The 26481-nt window shown below is 40.7% G+C and overlaps 1 protein-coding gene across 4 annotated transcripts in view; it reads left to right on the top strand.

Annotated features, from left to right (window-relative positions):
* The window catches only part of LOC124135798 (programmed cell death 6-interacting protein-like), a 29094-nt gene extending 5321 nt beyond the window's left edge, over window positions 1-23773 (top strand). Inside the window, exons 2-18 of one of the 4 annotated variants that reach the window (XM_046501348.2) lie at window positions 1771-1825; window positions 4564-4633; window positions 4852-4979; window positions 6079-6232; window positions 7014-7123; window positions 8160-8276; window positions 9501-9723; window positions 10469-10592; window positions 10820-10997; window positions 12021-12242; window positions 12863-13022; window positions 13598-13746; window positions 14352-14486; window positions 15176-15365; window positions 17270-17386; window positions 18684-18782; window positions 21513-23773. In XM_046501348.2, coding sequence (XP_046357304.1) covers window positions 1771-1825; window positions 4564-4633; window positions 4852-4979; window positions 6079-6232; window positions 7014-7123; window positions 8160-8276; window positions 9501-9723; window positions 10469-10592; window positions 10820-10997; window positions 12021-12242; window positions 12863-13022; window positions 13598-13746; window positions 14352-14486; window positions 15176-15365; window positions 17270-17386; window positions 18684-18782; window positions 21513-21817 — 2536 coding nt within the window. In that variant the 3' untranslated portion in view covers window positions 21818-23773. The remainder of the gene's footprint in view (window positions 1-1770; window positions 1826-4563; window positions 4634-4851; window positions 4980-6078; window positions 6233-7013; window positions 7124-8159; window positions 8277-9500; window positions 9724-10468; window positions 10593-10819; window positions 10998-12020; window positions 12243-12862; window positions 13023-13597; window positions 13747-14351; window positions 14487-15175; window positions 15366-17269; window positions 17387-18683; window positions 18783-21512) is intronic. The other 3 variants (XM_046501350.2, XM_046501349.2, XM_046501351.2) reach the window with 3 other exon arrangements.
* Window positions 23774-26481: the final 2708 nt, after the last annotated feature.

The raw sequence follows: 26481 nt of genomic DNA, 5'->3' as shown, positions 1-26481 counted from the left end.
GTCGTAGGCCATGTTGTTTTACCGCAAACTGGTACTTGATATCTTTTGCGTTGAGAATAGACAGGGACCCAGTTGAATTGGCACCAATTACGTCATAATCTAAGGGGGATAACTCAGGCCTGTTTAGCTCGAAAAACGAAGGCCTCATAACGGCATATCATTTTCACACTATTGTGAGCTTCCTACTTTCACTGTGAAAAAAATGAGTGTATATTTTCAAACACAGATACTAATTAATTCTAAAATTGCGTTTTGTTTAGAAAAAGAAAGAAAGTGATTTTTGCGTGTACACTTCCCCTTTAAGGCACTTGAACCAGGTGAATGTTGACATGAAAGCCTAGTTGTACCGGACAAAACCAGGTTGTACCCTCAGGGTTAGATTTAACATTGCATGTAGCCAGCAGGGCTTGCTCCTTTTAACATGTTTTTAATGTTACTGGCCCTTCTCCAAACTTACTGGCCAACGACTAAATGGTGGAGGCCGTGGCTGAAAAACCTGAGGTCGCATAAACATCTAGTGGGTCTCTGAAAATTTTAGAACTGCTCACCCCTGAAACGCCTTTTCCTACACTTTGAGATTAAATCTCGGCTTTCATTTGCCTCATTTCATGGTGATTGACATATATCTTTCTTTGAGTTAACCATTCACAACACCTCATACCCCCTAAATATTTTTTCATCAAAATTACATGATTCACAAGTAGTGTCCGATTAAAAAAAATAAACAAAAGGGAAGAAAGGGTGATTTTGACTAGCCAGACTTTGCGTTTCAGCAAGCCAACGGGCCAGCAGTTAAATCGACTCCTGACCCTGGTCCTATCAATTTATGTTCAGTGGCAGATCTAGGGGAGGGGTTCTGGGGGTAGCATCTGATGACACTTTGTATGCGCATTTCCTACCATGATAACATGTTGCCTTGGTTGTTAAAGCAAGATTAATAATGGTTTTCATATCATGTTTCTAATTGTTTGAGTAGGCTTTTGGGTGGACTTTGATGACAGACCCACTCCCAGCAGAATCCTTCTGACGTTCAGATTATTATAAATTACTATTAAATTATCTTTATCCTTGAAAGGGATAGAAATTAGCACTAGCCAGCTAGGCCAAGTCAAATTCTCCAATGTTAAAGGTATCCTCAGGGCTGGTAGATTTTGATCTTTTTAGGGTGTTCCTATATGTTATCACTACTCTGGCTAGTAGACTTTTTAGGTTACTTTCTATCCCTGTTGAGAAGTTGTTCAAGCATATCAAAGTCCATGAAATTAGCTGATGTATCAGTTTATCGGTGGTATGATAAGATGATGTGTTTTGCTGGTCCCTTGCATAACATCACAAGGTACTTATCATGAACATGATACACGTCAGAGGTATTTGACACAAGTCGATACGAAACAATGCAGAGTTGCTGTGATACTCATAATTTTAAATGCCTTCTTCTCCTGTGACCAACTAACTTGAATACCACTTTGCCATTTCACTTAGGACTTGAAACAGAACAAGGTGGTTACAAATTGACCAAGGTTCCCATTTTTCCAAACTAATCATGAAAATGATTGTTAGAATCACCCACCACCACATTACGCTACACCTTCTCAATGTTTTTTTAGCAAACTTTGTATTTGTTTATGTATCTGGTTGAAATTTGAATCATTGAAGTGCATCTTGTATGCGCCAATAGACTGTTGACTCTCTGTAATCCTAGGCATACTTCAATGTATTTCCAGACTCCAAACTATTTGAATTGGTCTGACTGGCATTTTCTTTTTTCAGGTACTATGACCAAGTTGTTTCTATTGAGAGCAAACTGCCTATCACTGAAAACCAGGTAACTATAATGAAATCACATGTAATTTAATGAATTCAATTAATATTATTTTGGGGCCTGTTGCGCGTTAGCATATTAGGCAGAACACTGTTGATATTCATGAAATATGATATTGGAATGGAAATAGAATGAGTTCTTCAGTGGACATCCCAATACAATATTTCCAATATGTCCATCATCATCCTTTAATTAAAATCTGATGCCTCTATGCATAAGATCTGACGAAACTTCCATTATGTGACCCGTGAAAATTCCGGGGTAGAATAGGTCTTCAGCAACCCATACTTGCTGTAACAGGCGACTATGCTTGTCGTAAAAGGCAACTATGCTTGTCGTAAAAGGCAACTAACGGGATCGGGTGGTCAGGCTCCCTGACTTGGTTGATACATGTCATTGATCCCAATTGCGTGGATCGATGCTCATGATATTAATCACTGGATTGTCTGGTCCAGACTCAATTATTTACAGACCGCCGTCATATAGCTGGAATATTGCTGAGTGCGGCGTTAAACAACAAACCAACCAAAACCAACTTCCATTATGTCTATTGGCATATTTGATTTGAGGCCGCTGTGTCATGTGATTTTCTGATCGGCCAATCAGTGTCTAGGCTTCTTAGTTCTCAGTTTGAGCGAGTGATCCAATCAGAACATCATATCTGATATAGTGTTCTCTCGCCTTTGCACCTTCAATATGGCTCTAACTCTGTTATAGCGCGTGGTAACGCATGGCTCCCAAAATTTACTTACTTTTTAATGAACTTCAGTTTTTAAGATGTTTTTCCCCATCTCAAAAAAATATTATCAGCTGATCACTGTGAGTACGTAACACCAGAATTCGCTGAAGAGATACAATGTGGGTTTTTTTTAAAGCGCATAGCACTCGATAAATATTTTTTTATGGTATGAATCAAAAACAACTACTATTCTAATCTTCTTTCAAACTCTGAAACTTGCATCGTAGATTGTGTTAGGTAGCAGAGTATGTACTGTTGTGCTGGTCATCTACCATCGCCGACTCAACCTCTGTTAAACCGCTCATCATCTATAACACTCATCAATTATTTGGACCCCAAAGGTAGTGTTGTAGCGAGGGATCACTGTATCTGTTTCTCTAAACCGAATATAAATGGCTGGTTCTGAATGGAATAATAAAGACTGAGTTGTTAATATTCTTGTGGATATTAAATGCACATAGAATTCTAAACGAGCTCCTGTGTAATCATGGTAATTCCAATTTTCTGAAACAAGTAAATAGTTCTGGTATCTGACAAGCAAATGTTTCATAAAATTGGTATTACACAAGATAACTTTTTTATAATTTCACTGTCATGTGTGCATTGGCAGACATCTACCGATTCACAGATAATCCAGTTGAGTTTAACAGAATACCACTTAAAACACGACACATATTAATCTAATGCCATACAACTGCCTACCTTTAGAATTCAGGGGTCCGTTCCACAAAGCTATCATAGCGCTACGATTATCGTAACTCACATACTATTACATAGACTTACGACTGTCATTGAGCTACGATCGCCTTGTGGAACGGGGCCCAGCACCACAAAGGTTACAATCACGTCACAATACCCTATGATGTAATTTTGCGGAAATTTGTTGCAAGTTCCACCTGCGAAACAATGCCATCTGACGTCATCCTAGCAACAGGGGGTCATTGAGTGTGCATAAGCTCCTCTCAGTGATCTATATCTCTACAATGTCAATGAATAAGCTCCCGCAGTACACAAGCACACGCTTTGTTATTACACAATGTGTAATACAGCTGAATACTATGTTTATTAAACAGGTGATCTCTTCACAGGCAAGTAATAAACCGTATCAATAAACCCTGTAATGGCATCTACATTAAAAAATGAAGGATTGAGTATTTGTTGTTTGGTGTACATGATGGCTATTAAAATCAAAATTCCTGAATTGAGGTGATATAGAAATGAAGCCATATTGTTTTAGAAATGTGACGTTTGGCTGGCTCAAAAACCTACGCATCCTTCATTTAACAAAGTTCACTTAGGCTTCACCAGGTGCGATTTCCTGTGCAGTCATAGACACTGCCACTAGTCCGTTGGTGTGAGACAAGTGAAAATCTTGGAAGGCTAGTTGTTTTATCCTAAAATCTAGTTATTTTACATAATGATGACCTGTAGACTAGTTGGAAGTGACCAATAATCAGCCACTACTGAGGAGGGCTTGTCAGATGCTGATGCCAAGAGGAATTTATCGGAGTAGAAGATCTGATTTTAATAGATGAACATGATGTCCACGTACCATCAGTTCACAAACATTTGCATTCCTGTTTTTGTCTTTACTGATTCTTTTCAAATTAAGCAGTTTTCAACTAAAAGAACAAGTGCAGTTTGATTTCCATATGTGGATTTTCTGAGAAAATATGAATTTTTACATATTTTGATTTGGTTTTAACTTCAACATTTCTGGGACCTATAACTTCATGGGTTCTTTTCAAACTGAGGGTACAGTTTCTATGCCAATAAGAGAGGTGCAGTGCAAAGTTTGATGTTGATAAGTAAATAAGAAAATATTGCTTTTTCCATGTTTTGAACTTAGAAATATGTTTGGGTCGATGGCAGGGGTATTAGCATGATTAGTGAGCCCTGCCTACTTTTTGCCTTGTTCATGTTGTTTCAAGTTAACAGCTGATATTTTCAATAACTTTTGACTCAATACATTTATAATCCCATAAATATATTTGTACTTCAGGTCCGAGTGCAGTTCAAATGGAGAGATGCCTTTGATGAAGGGGGTTTCTTGGCTGGGAAAAGAACACTTGGTAATATTTTATAGTACACAAAAATGTTTACACATTTTAAGAAGTCAGCTGGACATTGAGGTGTCATAATATATCCTCCTCAAATTTTGATACACTTTGCAAGTTGAACAAGCACACATCACCCTATTTCATTTTAATGTATGTTGATACATGTATTTAAGAATTTCCTTTGAGTAGCCATGTGTTGGATTGTTCTTAAATACTCTTTTTGTTTCCAGCTATTGCCTCTGGGTTGTATGAGAAGATATGCATGTTGTTCAACATTGCCGCTCTACAAACACAAATTGGTGCAGTACAAAACCAGGACAGTGACGATGGACTTAAAACCTGCGCCAAACTCTTTCAGGTAAAGCAAGTAGGAAATACCTACGATGACGTGGCAGCTTATTTATTATGCTTATTGGTTTTGTTTGTTTGGTTGTTTGTTTCGCACTTAGTAATAATCCAACTATATGACAGCTGTCTGTATATAAGCCGGTCTGAATGACACAAACCAGTGATTGACATCATGAGCATCAATCTGCACAATTTTGGTACGATGGCATGCATCAACTATGCTTGTCATAAGAGGCGATCGGGTGGTCAGGTTTGCTGACTTGGTTGATGCATGTCATCGATCCCAGTTGCATGGATCGATGCTCATGATGTCAGTCACTGGATTGTCTGGTCCAGACTCGATTATGTACAGACTGCTGTCATATAGCTGGAGTATTGCTAAGTGTGGCGTTAAACAACAAACAAACAAACAAAAGATATCACTATGTAGTGTCCCTTTGGGCTTCTGGGTCACCAGTTCTTGTCATACACAAGGCAACTGAATGGATCAGAACCTGTGAAGATCCGGGGTAGAATAGGTCTTTAGCAACCCATCTTTGCTGTAAAATGCGACTATGTTTGTCGTAAGAGGCAACTAACAGGATCGGGTGGTCAGGCTCACTGACTTAGTAGATGCATGTCATTGTATCCCATTGCTTGGGACATCTATCACTGGATTCTCTGGTCCTGACTCCATTATTTACAGACTGCTGTCATATAGCTGGAAAATTGCTGAGTGCGGCGTCAAGCAACAAACAAACAAAATGATCAGGTGTTTAAGCTTGGTGGCTTGGTTGATTGTATTTCATCATACACTGACGGCATGGGGTGGTGCTCGTAATATCAATCACTTGTTTGTCATGGTCCAAAGTCGATTACAAACAGGACACCATCTTAAAGCTGGAATAATCGGAACTGGTGATTAGAGATAAACAAGGCATCAACTGATTGTAAAGACATTTCAGAAGTCTATTTTAACCTCTTAACCCCCACCCCACCCCCTTAATGTTTCTTGATACAAGGAGTTTGTCAGCTCAGAAATGTCAAAAACTTGCATAAAACTATTTTGTATCTAATGAAATTACATGTATATTACTATATCATATATATGATGTTACATTTCTGTGCAGCAAGCAAGTGGAATATTTGCCCACATGAAGGACATTGTGTTGTCACATGTGCAGCAAGACCCGACCCCTGACCTTAACCCCGACACTCTGGGGGCACTCAGTGCACTCATGTTAGCCCAGGCACAAGAGGCTATATACAGGAAGGCTACCTCAGGTATGTTTGACGACTTTGTACCGGGAGTTTATGAGATAAAATAACTTTGTTTGGAATTTAAAGGTATTTTATTGTAGATTTGCTACCTTTTCAATTTGTGATCAGTAATGTAACATTTCTCCTGACATTACCATAAGTTGCAACACTTGTGAGTGCTCATTTTATCATTAATGCAGGCTTCTGTGATTTAGTTGGAATATTGCTGACTGCAGCACATCTTCCCGAGGCAAGAGAGTAAACTGACTTTAAAAGTCCAGTTTCCACCCTTGCTGAACTATGCTGGAATTACTGGGCTCGATTGTCGCGCCACCAGTGGCTATAACCAGTTATGTCACTTCTAAGCCTATCCTATGGACCAATCAGATTCCGCCTCTCGTATCACTTGCGTTGAGTCAAGACAATCTGATCGATAATCAAGATCCATATTGTGATAAAATGGGTCTTACATCGCGAAGTGCATCAAATCACGTGAGCACCTTGATTAAAACATGAAAAGATTGGGAAGATATCTGCTGACAACGAGTTGGCGGTGCACATGCTTTGCAAATCCTGCAATCGACCGAAATCTGCACGACAGTTTACGAACCGGATTTCGATTTCGGTGCACGATTTTGATTAGACTATACATAGACTCGTTAGTCCAGCCAAACTGTAACTCCATAATACCAGCCTAGTTCGGCAAGGGTGGAAACTGGACTTTCATAGTCAGTTAACTCTCTTGCCTCAGGGAGATGACTGCAGCAATAATGCTTACTTCTCTCAATTTGTGATTTTGTTTCAGATAGGATGAAGGATGCTATGGTGGCCAAGCTGGCCTACCAGTGCTCTGAGTTGTATGCTGATGCCATGAAGCTGATGCAGCTACACTCCATCAAAGAATTGTGGCCCAAGGTCAGAAGCTAGCCAAGTTCATAATGCACACTTACCTCCCTTTGGCAGTTATTGTCAGGGTTCCTCCGTTGTCCGAATACACATCTTAACACATCTGCAGCAAATTAATTGATATTTGGAAAGTTATGTAAAGTTGTTCAGCAAGATTATTAGACGTTATTAGGAGTGTAACAATAAATCGATAGGAATTTAATATGCCAACAGTATCATCAATCATATGCATAACAAATGATATTTTCAATAGTTGAAATTAGTTATAATTAATACATTCAAAATTGTCTGTGTGTTGCTAAGCAAGGTTTACAACAACTTCAGATTAGAGTTACTTCCCTTGGGTTTGAGTAGCAATGGAGGAAAATGGCCGACTTTGAGATTGTCAGCAATACTTTATTCATTTCTATTGATTAATATAATTATCAAGCCTTCAAGTTGGTTTACTACCCTCGCAATACCATTGCAATAGTGGAGACTTCTATTGGAATAGAATCACAATAGTGAAAATAACCCCAATAGTTCTCCCTAGACATGATGTATGTGTATGCTGTATATGATATATGTATGGCACTGAGACAACAAGTGTCACGCTGCAGAATTTACCCTTGCATAAGGCCACAGTAGACTATCAGATTTTCTTCCAAAAATATTAAGAAGTGAGTCAGGAGGCATTAAATTTGTTTTATGTTAAATGTTTCAAACAAACTGTTAAAGTCATCTGTGTACATTATGAAGGTCAGCCCTTGTATTTCACGTAAAGCATGACTTGATGGGACGACATTTATTGTGTATTTTAAAATGAATGGGAATGAAATGTTAGAATATGCAGGCATCACATAATGATCAATGTCAACTTCCATGTAACACAAAACAGATAGTGTTGATCTTCTAGTTTTATCATTTAAAGAAATAAGAACGGATTTTCTTGGTATAGGTACGTGGGGTTCGATGAAGGATGTGAAGCATGGTGTTTGTTAGTGTGATGGTCAGGCATTAACATGTACGCATGTATTTGTAGTAAATTAAAATTTGTATATCGTAGGAGTGGATCCCGTGTGTAGTGATGAAGCAAGCAGCCTTCCATGGCTTGGCAGAGTTCTACCAGAGCAATGTGGCTAAAGCAAACAAGAGCTATGGAGAACAAATTGCAAGGCTGAAGGTTTGTACATTACATTCAATTTCCAGATTCTAAGATCTTTGCTATGGAGACCGCCTCCTTGGTCTAGTGGTAGAGCGTTCGCCCGGAGAGCAGAAGGTCCGGGGTTTGATTCCTGGCTTCGTCATACCTAAAGACGTTAAAAGATGGTACTTGTTGTTACCCTGTCTGGTGGTCGACATTAAGGGGCTAAAACAAGGACTGGTCGGCTCGGAATCAGTATACTGTGTCTGAGTGGGGTATCCATGTTAAACTGCGGCATGGTATCTCAGTGAGCTAGCACTATAAATCGGCATCAGTCTGGACTAGTACAAGCACCCACATAAACACACACACAGATGCATGCATGTCGCTATATAAGTGCAATAATCTTGGACGCGACGTTAAACCCAATTTCACCTCACCTATCCTCTTTGCAATGGATGTCCAGTCTCAATGTCAGACAACCAAAATGTCTTGCAGTGATGGAATTATTTACAGACCGCCATCATATAGGTGGCATATTGCTGAATGCAGTGTTAAAGGGCAAGTTCACACGGAAATTAACCTATTTTTCTTGTACTTTTTCCACATTAAAAGTGTTAACCTAGAAATGTCATAGACAAAAATATAAAAATATCACAATTAATTAACATATTTTTCGCATTTAAACGATTTATATTTTTCACATTTACCAAGTGTTCTATTTCCACAACAAAAACACCATGGCTTATGCCCCTTGCAATATGACGTCATTGGTGCCAATTGATAAACATTATGACGTCATCATGCTTTGTTAGAGCCGCTTCACGTGGTGTAGGTCTAGGTGTGTGATTCTAGCGTCTCAGATGCCAGCCAGCATAGTGTTATGCTGAGTCACCACTGCGCCGGAGTGTGTCGTAGGCCATGTTCATGATGTTGTTTTACCGCAAACTGGTACTTGATATCTTTTGCGTTGAGAATAGACAGGGACCCAGTTGAATTGGCACCAATTACGTCATAATCTAAGGGGGATAACTCAGGCCTGTTTAGCTCGAAAAACGAAGGCCTCATAACGGCATATCATTTTCACACTATTGTGAGCTTCCTACTTTTACTGTGAAAAAAATGAGTGTATATTTTCAAACACAGATACTAATTAATTCTAAAATTGCGTTTTGTTTAGAAAAAGAAAGAAAGTGATTTTTGCGTGTACACTTCCCCTTTAAACAACAAACAATTGCATAACAATTGTTTCATCCATTACAGCATGCTCAGGAGCTGCTGAGTGCTGCTCAGTCCCGCGGCGGTCAGACGTTCTGCTTTAGAAATGAGCAGGGGAAGGTGCAGCGGGAGATGGATGAAGCTGTAAAGGACAACAACTTCATCTACCACGACAAGGTGCCTGACGTGAAGACTCTCCCTATCATAGGCAAGGCTGCTGTGGCCAAACCCTTACCTGTTCCACAGAAATTCTCCACCAACTTCACAGGTAGTTCAGTTAGTTTATAACAAAAGTGTGTGTGTCATGCTGAGTTTATGAAACTATTGCCCTTGCTCTTTCTTGGGACATAGAACAATTCTGTTCCTCTGGCACATTAATTTCATGCCCCTGTTGTGATTCTGGGTTAGAATTGGTCCCCAGCAATGTATGTTTGTCGTAAGAGGCAGACAAATGGATCAGGTTGTCAGACACTGTTCCTTGGTTTGCAAGACATCATACCTGATGGTGAGGAGCGTTTACTTGCATTATCAATCACTGGAATGTCTGGTCCAGACTCAATTATTGCAGCATGCCGTCACATAGCTGGAACATTGCTGTGTGCGTCATTATACAACTGACAAATAAGCGAAGCATTATGTGTGCTTTGCTGTTTACTCATTTAACTTGATTAATCATTTGTGTCAAACAAGCAAGTGATCATTGAGAAGAATTAGAAAAACAAGAAAATTTCAAGTGACCTTTAATGATGTGATCCCGATGTGATTTTTGTTCATGCTAGTTTCATGAATTCATTGAAAGTCATAAAAACAATAAAATGAGGAACAGGTGGCCAAAAGGTCTGTTGTCTATAGATTCTAATTTATTAGAATTGTTAAAAATAGATTTCTGATATGACTAAGAGGGATTATCTTGAAGTTAATTCCTAGAAATTCATAGGATATCTTGCTGAGGAAAGCTATTGTATATATATGTGTATATGTAAGTGAATTCTGTTATTTTTTCTGTGTTACAGACCTCTTTGAGAAACTAGTGCCTTTAGCTGTCCATGATGCCATGACAGCATTTGAGAATAGAAAGGCCCAGATTGTCAACATGGAGATTGGGAGGTTGCGAGAATCTACAAATCTCTTGAATGGGTGTGTTCCACTTTTACAATGTCTAATGTACCCAGGGTTTTACCTTGACCTGCGAAAATATTTACTTTCACTCCGGGATTTCCTCCCACATCAACCTGACACACCATGATATCACTCAAATACTGTTGAAAGCAGCGCTAAACCCATCTCACTCATGCTAATTCATCTGTTGTTTTATTACTTGACATTACTTCTTCATATGGATCATACAAGGTGATCTGTTTCAGTGTGCTGACGTCCCTCAACCTTCCTGCCTCCATCGAGGATCTGGCTGGTGAGAAAGTGCCTCAGTCTCTCACAGAGAAAGCTCAACAGATGCAGGAACAAGGTGGTGCTTCGTACATCTCCAAGCTCATGAATGAGCTGCCAGCACTACTTACCCGTAATAGGGAGATTCTTGATGCTGTGAGTATGATGTTTGGTGCTCACTGCATGGGATGTCAGTTAGGAGAAAATCCTACCGTGTTTGGAAATCTGAGGTTGTTTAACTGTAGACAAAATGCCTCTGTTTTTATTTTGGAACCAAGCACATGGGGTGTTAATTCAGGATAAAGAAACAGTTGGTGGAAAGTATGATTGCACACAGTCCCTCCCAATTCAGAATAGCGTGTGCACCATGCTTTTGGGAACTTCAGTTATGAAGCGTGTTTGTATTGTATGATCAGTATCATTACTGTATTTATTTGGCCATGTTGCCCAAACAAGTTTTGTTTATTATCCCCCACCACGAAGAAGATGGTATAAGAACGGAGTTCATCCATCCTTCCATCCTTCCATCCTTCCGTCCAGTTCTCAAACATGTCAAAGGGTACAAATTTTATCAAAACTATTTAAGTCAGAGATATTGTCATACTAATGTTACTGGTCATGATCTCAAATAAATTTAAAAATTGGTGTCGTAAATTAATTTTTTCAGCTTAGTGCATACTGCGTGAAATGGGGACAAGTTTTCTATGAAACTTCTGAAGTTACATGAATGAAAGTTTGCATGCTTATCAAATCCATTGAACTATTTTTTTAAATGGCCGTGTTGATGATGTTTGATGCAGACTACAGACCATATCTGACTTGCTGTGACATACATATGCCAAGTTTGTGTTCAGACTGCAGCGAGACATTTCACAATGATGAGAGTGGCACTTTAACTAATAACAAGGGGTGGCCCAGTGAAGCAAGATGCTGCAAAGTTGTTGCCCTTAGGTGTGCCAGAAGCCTGTGATCGTGGGTTCGAATGCTTGTTCGCCATGTTTGTTTCGTGGTTTGTCGGCACCTCTCCTGTGCTTTTGGTTTTCACAACAGTGGTGAATGTATAGTACCTGCTTTCCTTCCACAGGACGCTGACACACTGTGATAAAATTGAAATACTCCTCAAATATATCAAAGCAGCATAAAGCCACACTCACTCACAAATGCCATGGTGTTTTTCAGACTGTAGCTGAAATGGACAGTGAAGAGAAGTCTGACACTCAGCTGCGAGAACAGTTCAAAGAAAAATGGACCCGAACACAATCCGCCCAGCTGACAAAACCCATTCGAGAAGAGGCCACGAAGTACAGCACTATCCTGTCTACAGCCACCCAGGCAGATGCTGTTGTTCGGGAGAAGTTTGACAATCACAAGGAAGGCATTGTGTTGCTCTCCAAGCCTCTGGTAAGAGACCAATCTACATTCCATATGACAACAGTAGGGTTTTGTCCAGAAGTATTGTTGACAGATGTTGAGATGTATGTCCAATCACTTTTTGTAAGAAACATTTACCAGTAGCTACAAGTTTTCGAATCCTTGTCTCGCTAAGAACACTGTATGTTTTTCTTGTTTTGATGATCTATACTGATATACATGTATTTACAGGTATACGATTTTAATCATTTTTAAGGAGGGTCAACTGCCCAGCACATTCTTTTCTACAGGGCTAGTCATGATATGCCCCACATTATTAAACAATTTTTTTCTCCCTTAAAGATCTGGGTTAGAATTGGTCTTCAGCAGCCCATGCTTGTCTCAAGAGGCAACTAATAGGATCGGGTGGTCAGACTTACTGACTTGATTGATGCATGTCATCATATCTCAAGTACTCAAGTATCTCATTGATTGATGCTTATGATGTCAATCGCGGGATTGTCTGGTCCAGACTTGATTATTTACAGACTGCTGCCATATAGTTGGAATATTGCTGCGTGTGGCATTAAATAGAAACAACAAAACAAAGCAGATATTTTTCCAATAATTGACTCCTGGAAGTAAATCTAAGTATGGTGATGATGATGTAGACGGAGCTTGAGGCCTCCCTCCCAGCAGGCAGTGGTGGCAGCAGCCTCCAGACCAGCCCCCCAGTCAAGGAGTTGAGGTCGCTCATGCAGCAGGTGGAAACAATCAAAGCTGAGAGAGAAGCCATTGAAAGCAGCATCAAGGATGCCAGCTTTGACATGGGTGAGGCTGCACGTCTTTGTTTTCCTTCTTTGTAGATTCATTCATCTGTGGGAGCGGTCGGGTAGCCTAGTGGTTAAAGTGTTTGCTCGTCACGCCAAAGACCAGGGTTCGATTCCCAACATGGGTACAATGTGAGAAGCCCATTTCTGGTGTCCCCCGCCGTGATATTGCTGGAATATTGCTAAAAGCAGCGTAAAACCATATTCACTCACTCATTCATCTGTGATTTGCTATGCAGAGTTACATCCCCTAGTTGTGCCTGGATGTAATGATAGTTGGTTCAAATCTGAGATTTGCCCTGATTTTGATTTTGGGTTTGTCAGCTCTTTTTTCATAACCATGCTCTGATTGAATTCCAACACAAAGTTATGGACATTGACCCCTTGAAAAGCTGCTAAAACATGAGGTCATCCTGACTGTTAAATGGTTGTTTTAAGTTAAAACAAATTTTATGAATACCACAACTAGCCAGAAAACATAAACCCATGTGGACAAGGAATGTTGCTTAAGACGTTATTTTTTATTGAATGATCTATTATAGTCAGTACATATTCCTTGTGGTATCCATTTAACAGTGTCGTCCTTCATGTCGGCTCTGGCTAGCGAGGGTCTGGTGAATGAAGAGAGCATCTCAGTAGAGGAGCTGGACCGTGTATACGGCCCTCTGCGGGAACAGGTGTCAGACAGCATCCACAGACAGGATAACCTGCAGGCCAGGATACAGGTACCCGAGCCTTAGAATTTCATTATTTTTAAGACTACTCTAGAGGACAAGTGGAAATCTTATTTCACTAGTCCTCAGAGTTTGTACTTAGTCCTGCTGGAATGAGACAGAACTGTTTACTGTGTTTACATTTTCTATCAGTTTTATTCAGTTGAAATTTGTAGCAAAATTTAAACACTGAGAACTGGTTTAAAATTATAGCCCTCAAATGCTACTAGTCAATGAGGACTCCAGTCACTGGATTTTTACTTGTCCTCAGCACAATGTAGTAGTCACAGGCTAGTGGTCTAGCATGAATTTTGAAGAATGCATCATCAGTGGCAGGATCCTCTGATTGGGTTTGAATCCTAGGAATGGGTGCTGTCCATATGTCCTTTTGTCCGTCACTCATGTTTTGTTTCCTGCAGTAGAACTCAAAAACCATGAGAGATATCTTAACCAAACTTGGCACATAGATAGGTCTAGTGGTGAACTGGTGCCTTTTGATAGTTTGGAATTTTGGAGCAGGTCTTGAAAACTGTACACTATTTCTTGCTTTGCACACATCCTGATATGAGATGGGGATATGAGTATTCATGCTTCTTATTCTTGTGTTTGACTTTCAGAATGCCAACACAGACTTCAGCAATGCCCGGTCCTCCAATCAGTCAGCGGCCGCTAGGGAAGCCAAACTGAAGGAGCTGCAGGCTGCATACAACATGTACATTGAACTCAAGGGAAATCTGGAGGAAGGAACCAAGGTGGGTGTGTTGGCCAGGGCAGAGTGCACTCAATCAATGGGGCTGTATTTGGTCAGGGTAGGTGTCATAATGCCACAGGATTCTGTGCTGGTTTCAAGTTGGGTATTGTGGCTCAATGGGGTATTGGGTGGAGATGGTGTACTGGGTTAAATTTGGGTGTCATGGGTACATTGGGTCCCAATTGCGAAATCAGACCCACCGGAAGTGCTTGTTAAATCTCCAAGAGAAGAAAAAATAATGGCACTGAAGGGAGAAAAACTTTGCTGGGCTAGATTTGGGTGTCATGGGTCCATTAGGAACTGAGGGTAGAAACAGTGTGCTGGGTTACAGTACTGTGGATCAATGTGGTAGTGAGAGGAGACTGAGTGTTCAAAAGTAAAAATGAGTGCCATAAATCTGTGAGTGAGTGTGTTTTTCTGCTGCTTTTAGCAATATTCCAGCAACATCATGACTCCAGAAATGAGAGACGCTTTAGCTAATAGGATACCCCACTGCCCCACCATAAACATATACATGTGTTTGATAGGGGATAAAGAGTGTGCTTGGCTTGTGTTGAAGACTCAGGAGCCATGGAAAGTCACAGTTGGGTGGATAGAAAAAATGCCTGAGTAGAGTTGAGTATCCTACATCCGAGAGGTAGTAAGGCAGAACGAAACGTGTTCTCCACATCGCCCTGTCTGTTGTTCCAGTTCTACAATGACCTGACTCCACTGCTAGTCAAGTTACAGTCCAGAGTGATGGACTTCTGCTTCGCCAGGAAGACCGAGAAGGAGGAGTTGATGCAAGATGTCCAGAAGCAGATCGCCAACACCAAGTCCCAACCTGCCCCACCCACCCCTACATACCAGGGAGGACCTGGTCAGTCAGCGCCCCCTGCAGGTAGGCTCACCATGTGTTGTCTCCCCTGGATGTGTTCTTCTGTATCATGGACTGAAGCAATATCCAGTGATCTGACATATTATATTCTTGCACATTAATCTTGCATATGCAAGTATGTATGTTATTTGTTCTGGGAGAAATTTTAAGAATAATACAAATGAAAATATTTACTAATCAAAATTAATTTTATATCATGTTCCTCAGTGCATATAAATCTTAAACAGAAATATTGATATTTTTTTTTATATAGTTAGTTGTAATGTTAATAGCACATGGTAACTGAAGATATAGATGGGTATTGAAGATTTCTGGAGTACCAGTAACAAGCATGGCAAGATTATTGGTTAGTTATGTACAAGCTCTGGATAGTGTCTTCAAGTTCCATTTCTATGTTAGTGTGTTTTGTTTCTTTGATCTTTCATCTGTTCAAATTTATCTGTTCACATTGACTAGCATTCATCAAGTGATATGCACACTACATAACATATCAAAGAAGAAACCATATGTTTCTATTGCAGTAGATTTGCAAATATTTCTGAGATGAAGATGTTTCCTTCATTAGCTACTCATCATAGTGTTGAGTGTGGGACAGGTTGTGTGGAATTGTTGTCATACTAATAGTATTTGAGTAATAGTATCCAATACTGCCTTCGGAATGGTTCCATTTCATTTATAGTGTATTTTTCATCTGCTTGTGTTTCCATCAACACCAGTTTGTCATGTTTAAGGCGGGGGCACGGGGTCCAAATTGTCTAAGGTGTTGCAATTTGCTGTGCAGAGCTGTGTCCCTGATGCATCCCAGAAACCAATGATCATGGGTTCGAATCCCGGTTCACCCTTATTATGTTTCTAGGTTTGTCTGCACCAAAGCCTCTAAGATCTGTATAACTTTGGGCTTTCCTTCCACATCAAGCTGACACGCTGTGGTATAACTGAAATACTGTTCAAAGTGGCACTAAACCTAACCCCTACCACATTCGATTATGTTTAGGCTACCTTGCAGTTTGAAATCATATTTTTTTAAAATTCAGATAAAAATGAATAAGAATTGTTATCGATTGCAAATATACTTTGTCATCATTTATTTTTATCTAAATTCTGTCAGTTGCATGCATGATATGTACTAACTATCTATCACCTTTCCTTACTATAGTGATAATTATGTCAAGTTTAGAATGTACCTGTAGTTTCATGTAACTCAATTAGTACATCCAAACACATGTTCTGTAGGTGTAAACAAAATGACTTCTCATTCATTTCTTGTTTGTCTGTTGTTTCCTCATTGAAGGAGTTACAATTTGTAAAATTTTCGGATGGGTTCATATCGTCAAAAGGGAAACTTTCGTCAGCCTCATCACTTTTTTATGTCAGATGTCTATGTCAGTTCATAACCACTACGGCTCTTGTTTGGAGATTCAATTTTGATCCTGAAGCAGCTGTCACTATTTACTTGTAGTCCATCTAAAGGAACTTATAATTTAAGTTAAAAAAATATTTAGACTACTAGTATATATATGCCCTGGTATGTAAGTATTTGAAGACAGCATATTGTTCATCATATTACTAATATGACTGTCATACACTGATGATAAATCTATTCAAAAGTCAAATACTTTTCTGCAAAAAATATTGTTCTTTTTCCAGTATCTTTGCCTTGAATTGACAGCTAGTATTAAAACATTGCAAACTGGAAGAAAACCTTGTTGCCTTCATACACTACCATGGTTACATTGCATCATTTCTCTACAAAAATATTTTGAGATGTCCAGATTATCCAGATGAAGATAGACAGGAATGAAACAGAAGTTGTTTTCTTGTTTGTGATCATAACGTATATCTCCTTCTTCAGTTACCTTTTGTTGTGATTTTTCTGTGTGTGATTTGAGTGTTGCTTCTGTTGTTAGCTCCTGATTCCAGCAGTTCAGGTGCTAACCGTGTCCCCCCGCCCCGCCCCCCTCCTCCGACCCCGGGGGTAGGGCAGCCTGGTGCACCATCAGCTCCTCCTGGTCCCGCCGCTGCGGGTACGAACCTCTTCATTTCATTTCCCCAATACTTTTCTCTTTCTATTTCATGCTTAATTTTTTTAAATTACATTTTTGTGTCTGTATTTTGTCAGATGTAGTAAATGGTACTTGGTGTGTAATGTCTTATGACTGCTGGGTTAGAGGTACTTAGCTTACTTACTTGTGGCTTTATTTGTTATGGAAAGGTTTTTACATGACTTGCAACTTAACACAAGCTGATACAAATGCCTGTTCATCATCAGAGGAAGGTGCAGCTTATCACTTCCTTGTATATATTGCTACAAAGGATATGGAGGATTTTTTGGGGCAAAAGATTTTTGGTGTATTACTTGATATAGGTTTAGGCTTGGAAAGTTCAACATGGCTGTTAAAACCTAAGTGCTATCCTTGTCTCCCTTTGACTGTAATTTTACAAGCTCCTTACAGCGATACCCCTTTTGCTGAGCTCTCAATACTATCACTGCCATCACTCACAGCTCCCCACTGTGCAAGGTGACCCACAACCATGCACAGAGTTAACTCGGAACAAACAGTTTACAAACAAGTGATGACTGTCGTGATGCCGAATACTGTTCCTGCAGCTAAATTAATTTCTTAGCTTGTCAATTTGAATTTCTATTACATTTCAACTGTCATGTAAATGGTATAATAAGAATGTAAGGGGGAAGTTTGGTGCTTTTCCGTTAGTCTGCTGTCTCAAACCAAACCACAAAAAGTAAACTCATCTGGGAAAAAGTAAGTCAGTCATAAACCTTTTCAAAGTTCACAAAGTTCACCGATAGACATGCACCAAAATATAACATAAATATATCTCTACATTTGGGGTTAGATGGCAAGTTTCAAGATTCTTGCAATGACTGTTTGCAGACTGGTGTCATGGCTTCAGATGGAGCTTGGTAGTTTTACATGCCTTTCCCATAGATCATTAAAATCTGATCCCGTCTTTCTGTGTGAGATTCTTTACGTTTGAATGCATGGTTGTTTGAGCATAGTGTAGACATGACATGCTCAATACTGTTGTGTATTGCTTTTAACAACAATTTCCAAAATGTGTTTTACCACCTTGAGTAGGAGAATTTGTCATCAGCTAGTCACTTCCTTCTTCCCACATTTGTCATGTTATCAGACCTTATATAACCTTGACGTGATGTCTTTCAATCAAATGTATGTTCACTTACGGTTGATTAGCTAGAATGCTGTGGGTTTTTTGCCACATATTTTGCATGGCATGTATCACTAAATGAGCTCTTTGTTGATTGTCTCGAATTACATATGTCTGATACAAACGTTCCAGGGTCAGCACCTCCCCCAGCAGGTGCCCCTCCTGGCACCGCCCCACATCAGAACCCCTACCCCGCCCCAGGTTACCAGCAACCTCCGGTCCAGAACTATGGTAGGTGCCCCTGGCATGACATGTTGTTTCCCAGTCACCCAGGTCAAGCTGTACAAGTGAGTTGGTGTCTTGGCATGACAAGACCCCATGATGTGACCTTGACATTGCATGTGGTTGCTTCCCCGTCAACCAGGTCAAGCTGTACGAGCGTGTTGGTGTCTTGGCATGACATAACTCCATGATGTGACCTTGACATTGCATGTGGTTGCTTCCCCGTCACCCGGGTCAAGCTGTACAAGCGTGTTGGTGTCTTGGCATGACATAACCCCATGATATGACCTTCACAGTGCATGTGGTTGCTTCCCCATCACCATGGTCACACAAGTCAAGCAGTACAAGTGGGTTGGTGTCTTGGCATGGTATGACCCCATGATGTGACCTTGTCATTGCATGTGGTTGCTTCCCCGTCACCATGGTCGCACAAGTCAAGCTGTACAAGTGGGTTGGTGTTTTGGCATGACATGACCCCATGATGTGACCTTGACCTTGCATGTTGTTGCTTCCCCGTCACCATGGTCACACAAGTCAAGGTGTACAAGTGGGCTGATGTTTTGGCATGACATGACCCCATGATGTGACCTTGACATTGCATGTGGTTGCTTCCCCGTCACCCAGATCAAGCTGTACGAGCGTGTTGGTGTCTTGGCATGACATAACCCTGTGATGTGACCTTGACATTGCATGTTGTTGCTTCCCCGTCACCATGGTCACACGAGTTAAGCTGTACAAGTGGGTTGGTGTCTTGGCATGGCATGACCCCATGATGTGATCTTGACATTGCATGTGGTTGCTTCCCCGTCACCATGGTCACATGACTCAAGCTGTACAAGTGGGTTGGTGTGTTGGCATGACATGACCCCATGATGTGACCTTGACATCGCATGTGGTTGCTTCCCCATCACCATGGTCACACAAGTCAAGGTGTACAAGCATGTTGGTGTCTTGGCATGACATGACCCCATGACCAGGCTTTGAGCTTGATTTGACCCTCACATGTGGATGCTGTCACGACACCTGGATCAGGCTTTTCCAGCCAGTTGGTGTTTTGGCCTGCAGTAACATGACCAGGGCCATGTTCCACAAAGAAATCTTAGCGCTTCAACTATTGTTGTTTGTGTGGTCTATGGGTCTACGAAAGTCCAAGAGCTAAGATTGCTTTGTGAAGCGGACCCCAGGCTGAGCTTTGCATGACCATGACAGTAGTTTTGATATTGTGCACATTAGCATCAAGTTTGGTCAAGAGATTCCAGGCTTCAGGATCATGTATCATGTATCCTCTCTTGGGGTGCTGTGGCAGTGATACTAACCCCTTGTTGCACTGTTACGCTTCCTGTTAACCCCTGCTGTTCTGTCAATGTGCGCCCCAGTCATGCTTATCATGCTTTAGGAGATGGTTCTTTTGTTGTGCCGTTGTGCAGGCTTGATATAATAGGTGCATGGTTCAAAATTAATGGGTGTCCTTTGGTATTTGCTGCTATAGCATTTGAAACTAGGTCTCCTCAGATTGTGTAACATGAGGGTCATGACAAGACCCCTTAACTTCCATGCTTGATTTCCAACACTGATGAAGATCTGAGGTAGAATCTTCAGCAACCCATGCTTGACGTAAAAGGTGACTATGCTTGTCGTAAGAGGCGACTAACAGAATCTGGTTGTCAGGATTGCTGACTTGATTGATGCATGTCATCGTATGCCAAGTGTGTGGATCAATGCTCATGATATCAATCACTGGATTGTCTGGTCCAGACTCAATTATTTACAGACCTCCGTCATATAGCTGGAATATTGCTGAGTGCGGCGTTAAACATAACAAACAAGTAAGACACGAATAGGTGTGACTGTGTTTAGCAATACATTTAATTCAATTTGTACCAACTCACTGAGCAATTGAAGGGTTTCAGTCCAGTTTACCAAAGTATTAGTAGCATGGTGTGATGGTTCTTTCTATGCATGCCTGGAAGTTGCTTCAATCTTGATGCTTGATGCATTAATGCATTAATGCAAGGTGGTGCTTGGTCATTGTCTTTGCATGCCCTGCCTGTATGGTCCCTCCAACATGACAGCAGCCAGGACAGAGATCCGTCTCACTGGTTTCACGTCCTGTATTACCTCTTCTCACAGTATCGCACTTGCTGATCTACTTCCTTCTTCAATTTGTCTGCCTGCATGCTCCCTATGAACCCAGCAGTTCAGCAACAAATAACCCTTGTTGACTATCTACAACTAACCAGTATGTTTGTTGTCTTTTTTAATTCAACTCGGGAGGTGAGCCTGATGTATGGTACAACATCTACAAGATGCAGTGTTTTGCACAATTATTTATTTAGTACGTTTAATATCTGCTGTAAACCATCCTTGGTAAGATGTGATCCTTGATTATCCATTGTATCACATTATCCTATTATGATGAGATCTGTACCCTTAACCCCTTCACTAACTTAACCTCGTTCTGAGGCCAGTTTGAAGGCTAAAAATATATGTCCAATCAAATTACAATGTTCTTTCACGATAAAGCTTGCAGTGATTTCACCAGTTCTCGTCTTGTCACAAATACAAGCTGGACATCTTGTACCTTTTGGACTTCTTCCCTCTGCCATCTTGCTACTTAGGAAAGCTATATTGGAGGTCTATACAAAATTCACCTTTACAATTTGATTGGTTATTTGTATCATGTAATAAACTGGCTACCACTGTTTGATTACAGCCTAAGATTTGTGCATGTATTTCCAGCGGGGTACGGTGGAGCACCTCCTCCCCAAGCGGCAGGACAGCCCCAGGGCTGGCAGGCCCCCTACCCTCAGTACCAGCCCCCCATTGCCATGCCTGGCTCCTACAACCCCTACAATCCCTACATGGGCTACCCTCAGCAGCCCACCTACGGACAGGGCTACCCCCAACAGCAACCCCCTCAGTACCCGGGGCAGCAGCCACCAGCTGGGTATGGGGCCCAGCCTCCCCAAGGGCAGTACCCAGGATATCCCCAGCCGGGGTACCCGCAACAGGGCTACCCCCCACCTGCCCAACAGTGGCGCTGAGCATGATGGGATACGGCTAGGGGAGAGAACTCTTTCGAGTGACAGTTGTGGACAAACTGGGACTCTCTTGGAGTTTAATACACAAACATATGTTGTGATCTTTATCAAAAGTTGAAGGAAATGTGTTTTATACTCTCTCGTTGCTTGAAGATACATTTGGAATAAACCTCATGTATAGCTGTTAAATAGTAGATAGTCTATTTTCATAATCTGAAAATAAAGTGATCGCATTAGACTAATTTTGAAAGTAAATTAGATTTGCAATGTTATCAAATGAGTAAGGAGCTAATGGTCATTGTCCTTTCATGTTAGTCTCAATTTAAGCTGTATTAGACTCTTCTCGTATTGGTTGAATTATCTCCCCTTGACCACACAAGTTCCAGTTAGCAATAACTTCAGTCGACACTACAGACTAGTCTTCATCATCAAGTTAACAGCATATGATATGTTCAGAGAATTTTTAGTAATTAATGTTTTTCCCATTCTTCAATGTTCATCGAAAGTCTTCAACATCAAATTTAGTTATAAACATTATCTATTGTTGAATTCTTTCTTTAATATTCAAATGTTATTGACTATAGTTTAAAATTAGTATATTAGTATTTTCAGTGTATTAGACTGATCTACTGCTCCATCACATGCTGCATGACCTTCTCCCATCTTGTAATCACCCAAACAGAATGAAAGAATATTTTTGTGCTTACTTTGACTACACTTTTACAATAGCATGTTGGATGGCTGCTTTTTGTTATTTTACATGTTTATTTTTCAAGAGCTTGTCACCGTTTCATATAGACGTGTATACACTTGTCTTTCATGTTAGAGTATCATGGATTCTTATGATAACATTGTAGTCTTGTGGTTGATGGGTGCGATTTTAAATCAGGACACCAAGTCAACTGTTCCCACACAAAAAAGTTGTTAAGTTTATGTACTTATTGTGCTATGATTAGAAACGTTGCTCGCATTGTGTTGCTTGTGGCAATGGTCTGTGAAGATTTTGTGGATCTGTACAGGAAACAGTTGATATGGACTCAGTACAAACATTTTGGTTTTTTCTCTGTTCAGTTCAGACATTCAATTGTTTAGTAATGTAAGAGAATGGTTCAAGCCATACACTGTCCCATGATAAGTAAAATCAGGTGTTGAAGGCAACAGCTGGTCAGGTTTGGGAAATAATTCTCCATTATCACTAGCTTGAAGTTTTAAACAGTCCCTTAAGTCTCTTAAACATGGTGATGAGAGTTTTGCAGTGTGAAATTCAATGTTACTTCTACTGTTAGAAGTATGTGTTGTCTATTCCCAGTTAAAGCGGTCCTAACATTAGGATTAACTAATTTTGATTTGCAATATATACGAGATGATGTATGTAAAATGGAGATTTCAGGAAAGTTAAAATTGAAATATGAAGTTAGAATCTGTACAATCAATGCAGACAGGTGACATGTATTTCACCTTTTCTTTATTTCAACGTGACATTTCTGTATGCAGGTGGTAGTACCTTCATCAAGCAAGTGACCTCTTGTTTAATGAAGATAGTAGCACCTGTACTCAAATGTTGCATTGAAGCAATGATGAAGAAGAAATCCATGCCAGCTCCATCTCCGATCTCAACCATGACCAACTATTCTGATCACTCCTACATCTGTACTCGTCTATGATGATTGTTAAGGTTTTGATTCACTAATCGTCCAGCCTCCCACTGATCTTATCTTCTCTGTGATGCAACTTTGTGCTCTTATGCAAACTGTGTGATGTGACAATAAACTCTTCAATCATGTCTGTATATATTTGCACACACCAGCCTGTACATTTCCTATTGCCTGTGAGGACAGGACTATGCTCTGTCTGCTCTGCCTGCTCTGCTAAGCTGATATCCAGTTGGTGTTGTCATTTTGTACATATAGAAAGTCTATCAGCAAGACAGGTTTCTATTAAATAATTCATACAACACAATGGTGTCTTTGTTCTTTTGTGGAATGTTTAAAGATTGGACTTGGGTGAGGATTGGTTGGTTACAATGTCTGACATGATGATTGTGTGACATCTTACCCAGACAGGATTGTTGCCTGTGTAGTTTACTTAGGACCTGTGAACATCCGGGGTAGAATAGGTCTTCAGCAACCCATGCTTGCCGTGAAAGGCGACTATGTTTGTCGTCAGAGGCGACTAACGTGATTGGGTGGTCAGGCTCACTGAATTGGTTGATGCATGTCATCGTATCCCAACTGCATGGATTGATGCTCATGTCAATTACTCGATTATGTGGTCCAGATTCAATTATTTACAGACTGATGTCATATAGCTGGAATATTGCTGAGTGCAGCGTTAAACAACAAAAGAACAAAACAAAAGTTTACTAAAGTTGTCATGGTACGCCCACCTCATGAAGTATATATTGCAATACTTGAGTCACAATATGATACAGGGCACGGGCGGCCCAGTCGTCTCAAGGCGCTACCATTCGCTGTGCAGAGTTGCATGCAAGAAACCTGTGATCAGGGGTGTGAATCTTGGCCCAAACAATTATGTAACTGCTGGCAGCAACACAAAATAACATTCAATAAATAACATACAATGAATAAAATTGATGTCGATAGTTTGTGTTTCTAATATTTATTTTGGTTGTGGGGGACTCCACACGACAATCTGATGCCAATCTCCAGTGAAGGTTGAGACTTATTCAGTGTGTGAAACCGAGACATTGTCTCTATGTAGTCAACATGATTTGAGTGAACATTAACTGCTGTATTGAACCTCCTCACATTATTAGAGGAGCATGTGTGGCCAAGATGTTTAAGACACTGCAATTCACTGAGCAGAGTTGCATCCCTTGGGCACACCAGAAGCCTATGGCTGTGGGTTCGAATCCCACTTTGCCCTGATTATGTTTCTAGGTCTGTCTGCACCATACCTGTGTTCATGTGTTTCAGCAGAGTGGTAATGTCTTAGACCTGCATCAATTCAGGCTTTCCTCCAACATGAAGTTAACACAAGAAGATATAACTGGATTAGCATGCAGCTTTTGGCTTTGGAGCGGGGTATAAGGGATTAATTTCTCTCAGAAATCCAATGTGCAGCCTGATATGCTCGTGGTGGGGTATAAGAGATTTATTTCCCCGCTGAGAAATTTATTCCCCTCCAAGGTAGGTTACACAGTATTTTATCAAGATCACATGGATCAATCGGATTTCATCATTCTGAGATGGAGGTATGATAACACTCCTTGTCATACTTAAAACAAACTTGCTTGGACTGCCATCTGGCCGGGGCCTAATCCCCTTCAGGTGTCTCCAGGTGAATATAAATCTTTATGCAATCTTTGTGCATAGGTCGTCTAAGGCGCCAGAAATCCCTGTGCAGAGTGCAGAAGCCTATGATTGTGGTTCCAGTTCTGCTTCACACTAAGTTTGTAACTTTGTCAGCTCCATGCCCGTGATTGTGGTTTCACCAAAGCGGTAAATGTCTGCAGAACGTCAGGCTTCAAGTTGACAAGCAGTGATATGAGGGAAATAATTTGTATGTTAAACCCACCTCTCTCACTCACTCATTCAAGTCATGCAGTAATACTGAGAATTGACTACATAAATCTCACATGTGTTTGAAGTTTGAACCAGTGTGAAGGATACTGGGCCAGTGGGATGGCATAGTGGTTGAAGCTTTGCTTGTCACACGAATACACCCCCTGGGATTTCTGGGCTAGAAAAGTTCCCAGCAACTTCTGACCTAAGTTTATAAAGACCGTCCACGTGGTCTAGTGGTAGAGCGTCCGCCCGGAGAGCAAAAGGTCCAGTGTTTGATCCCCAGACACGTCATACCAAAAGACGTTAAAAGATGGTACTTGTTGTTACCCTGCCTGGCGCTCGGCATTACGGGGCTAAAACAAGAACTGGTCGGCTCAGATTCTCTCAGTTTACAGTGTCTGAGTGGGGTATTTATGTTAAACTATGGTATCTCAGTGGGCTCGGACTATAACATCAGCATTACTCAGGACAAGTACAAACAGCCACACACACACACACCTGTGCATGCACGTCGCAATAAAAGTGCGATAATCTTGGACACAACATTAAACCACATTTCACCTCACTACCTCAGTTAGTCAGAAGCGGAAAGCTATGGGATCCGATTGTCGGACTCGGTGACTTTGTTGAATGGGTGTCATCATTCCAGGATGGCAAAGGTAGCATAGGTGTAAGATTGGGTATCATTTAATAGTTACTATAATAACCCCCTGTGGGAATTGTTACTTCTCTTATGAATCACCCGTGAACATCCGGGGTAGAATAGGTCTTCAGCAACCTATGCTTGCCATAAAAGGCGACTGTGCTTGTTGTAAGAGGCGACTAACAGGATCGGGTGATCAGGCTCGCTGACTTGTTTGATGCATGTCATCATATCCCAATTGTGTGGATTGATGCTCATGATGTCAATCACTGGATTTTCTGGTCCAGACTATATTTTGATTGACCACCGCCATATAGCTGGAATATTGCTGAGGGCGGAATTAAACAACAAATAAACAAAACAAAAATAATATCAATCACTGAATTGTTTGGTTCTGACTTGAATATTTACAGATCACTGTGACATAGCTGAAATGTTTCTAAGTGCGGCATCGAACACTGACCACACACTCTAATCCTGTGCTCTGACATTGATTA

Source organism: Haliotis rufescens, unplaced genomic scaffold (assembly GCF_023055435.1).
Source record: "Haliotis rufescens isolate VD_foot unplaced genomic scaffold, xgHalRufe1.0.p SCAF_4, whole genome shotgun sequence".
Lineage (NCBI taxonomy): Eukaryota > Metazoa > Mollusca > Gastropoda > Lepetellida > Haliotidae > Haliotis > Haliotis rufescens.
This window is presented reverse-complemented; position numbering and strand designations above follow the sequence as displayed.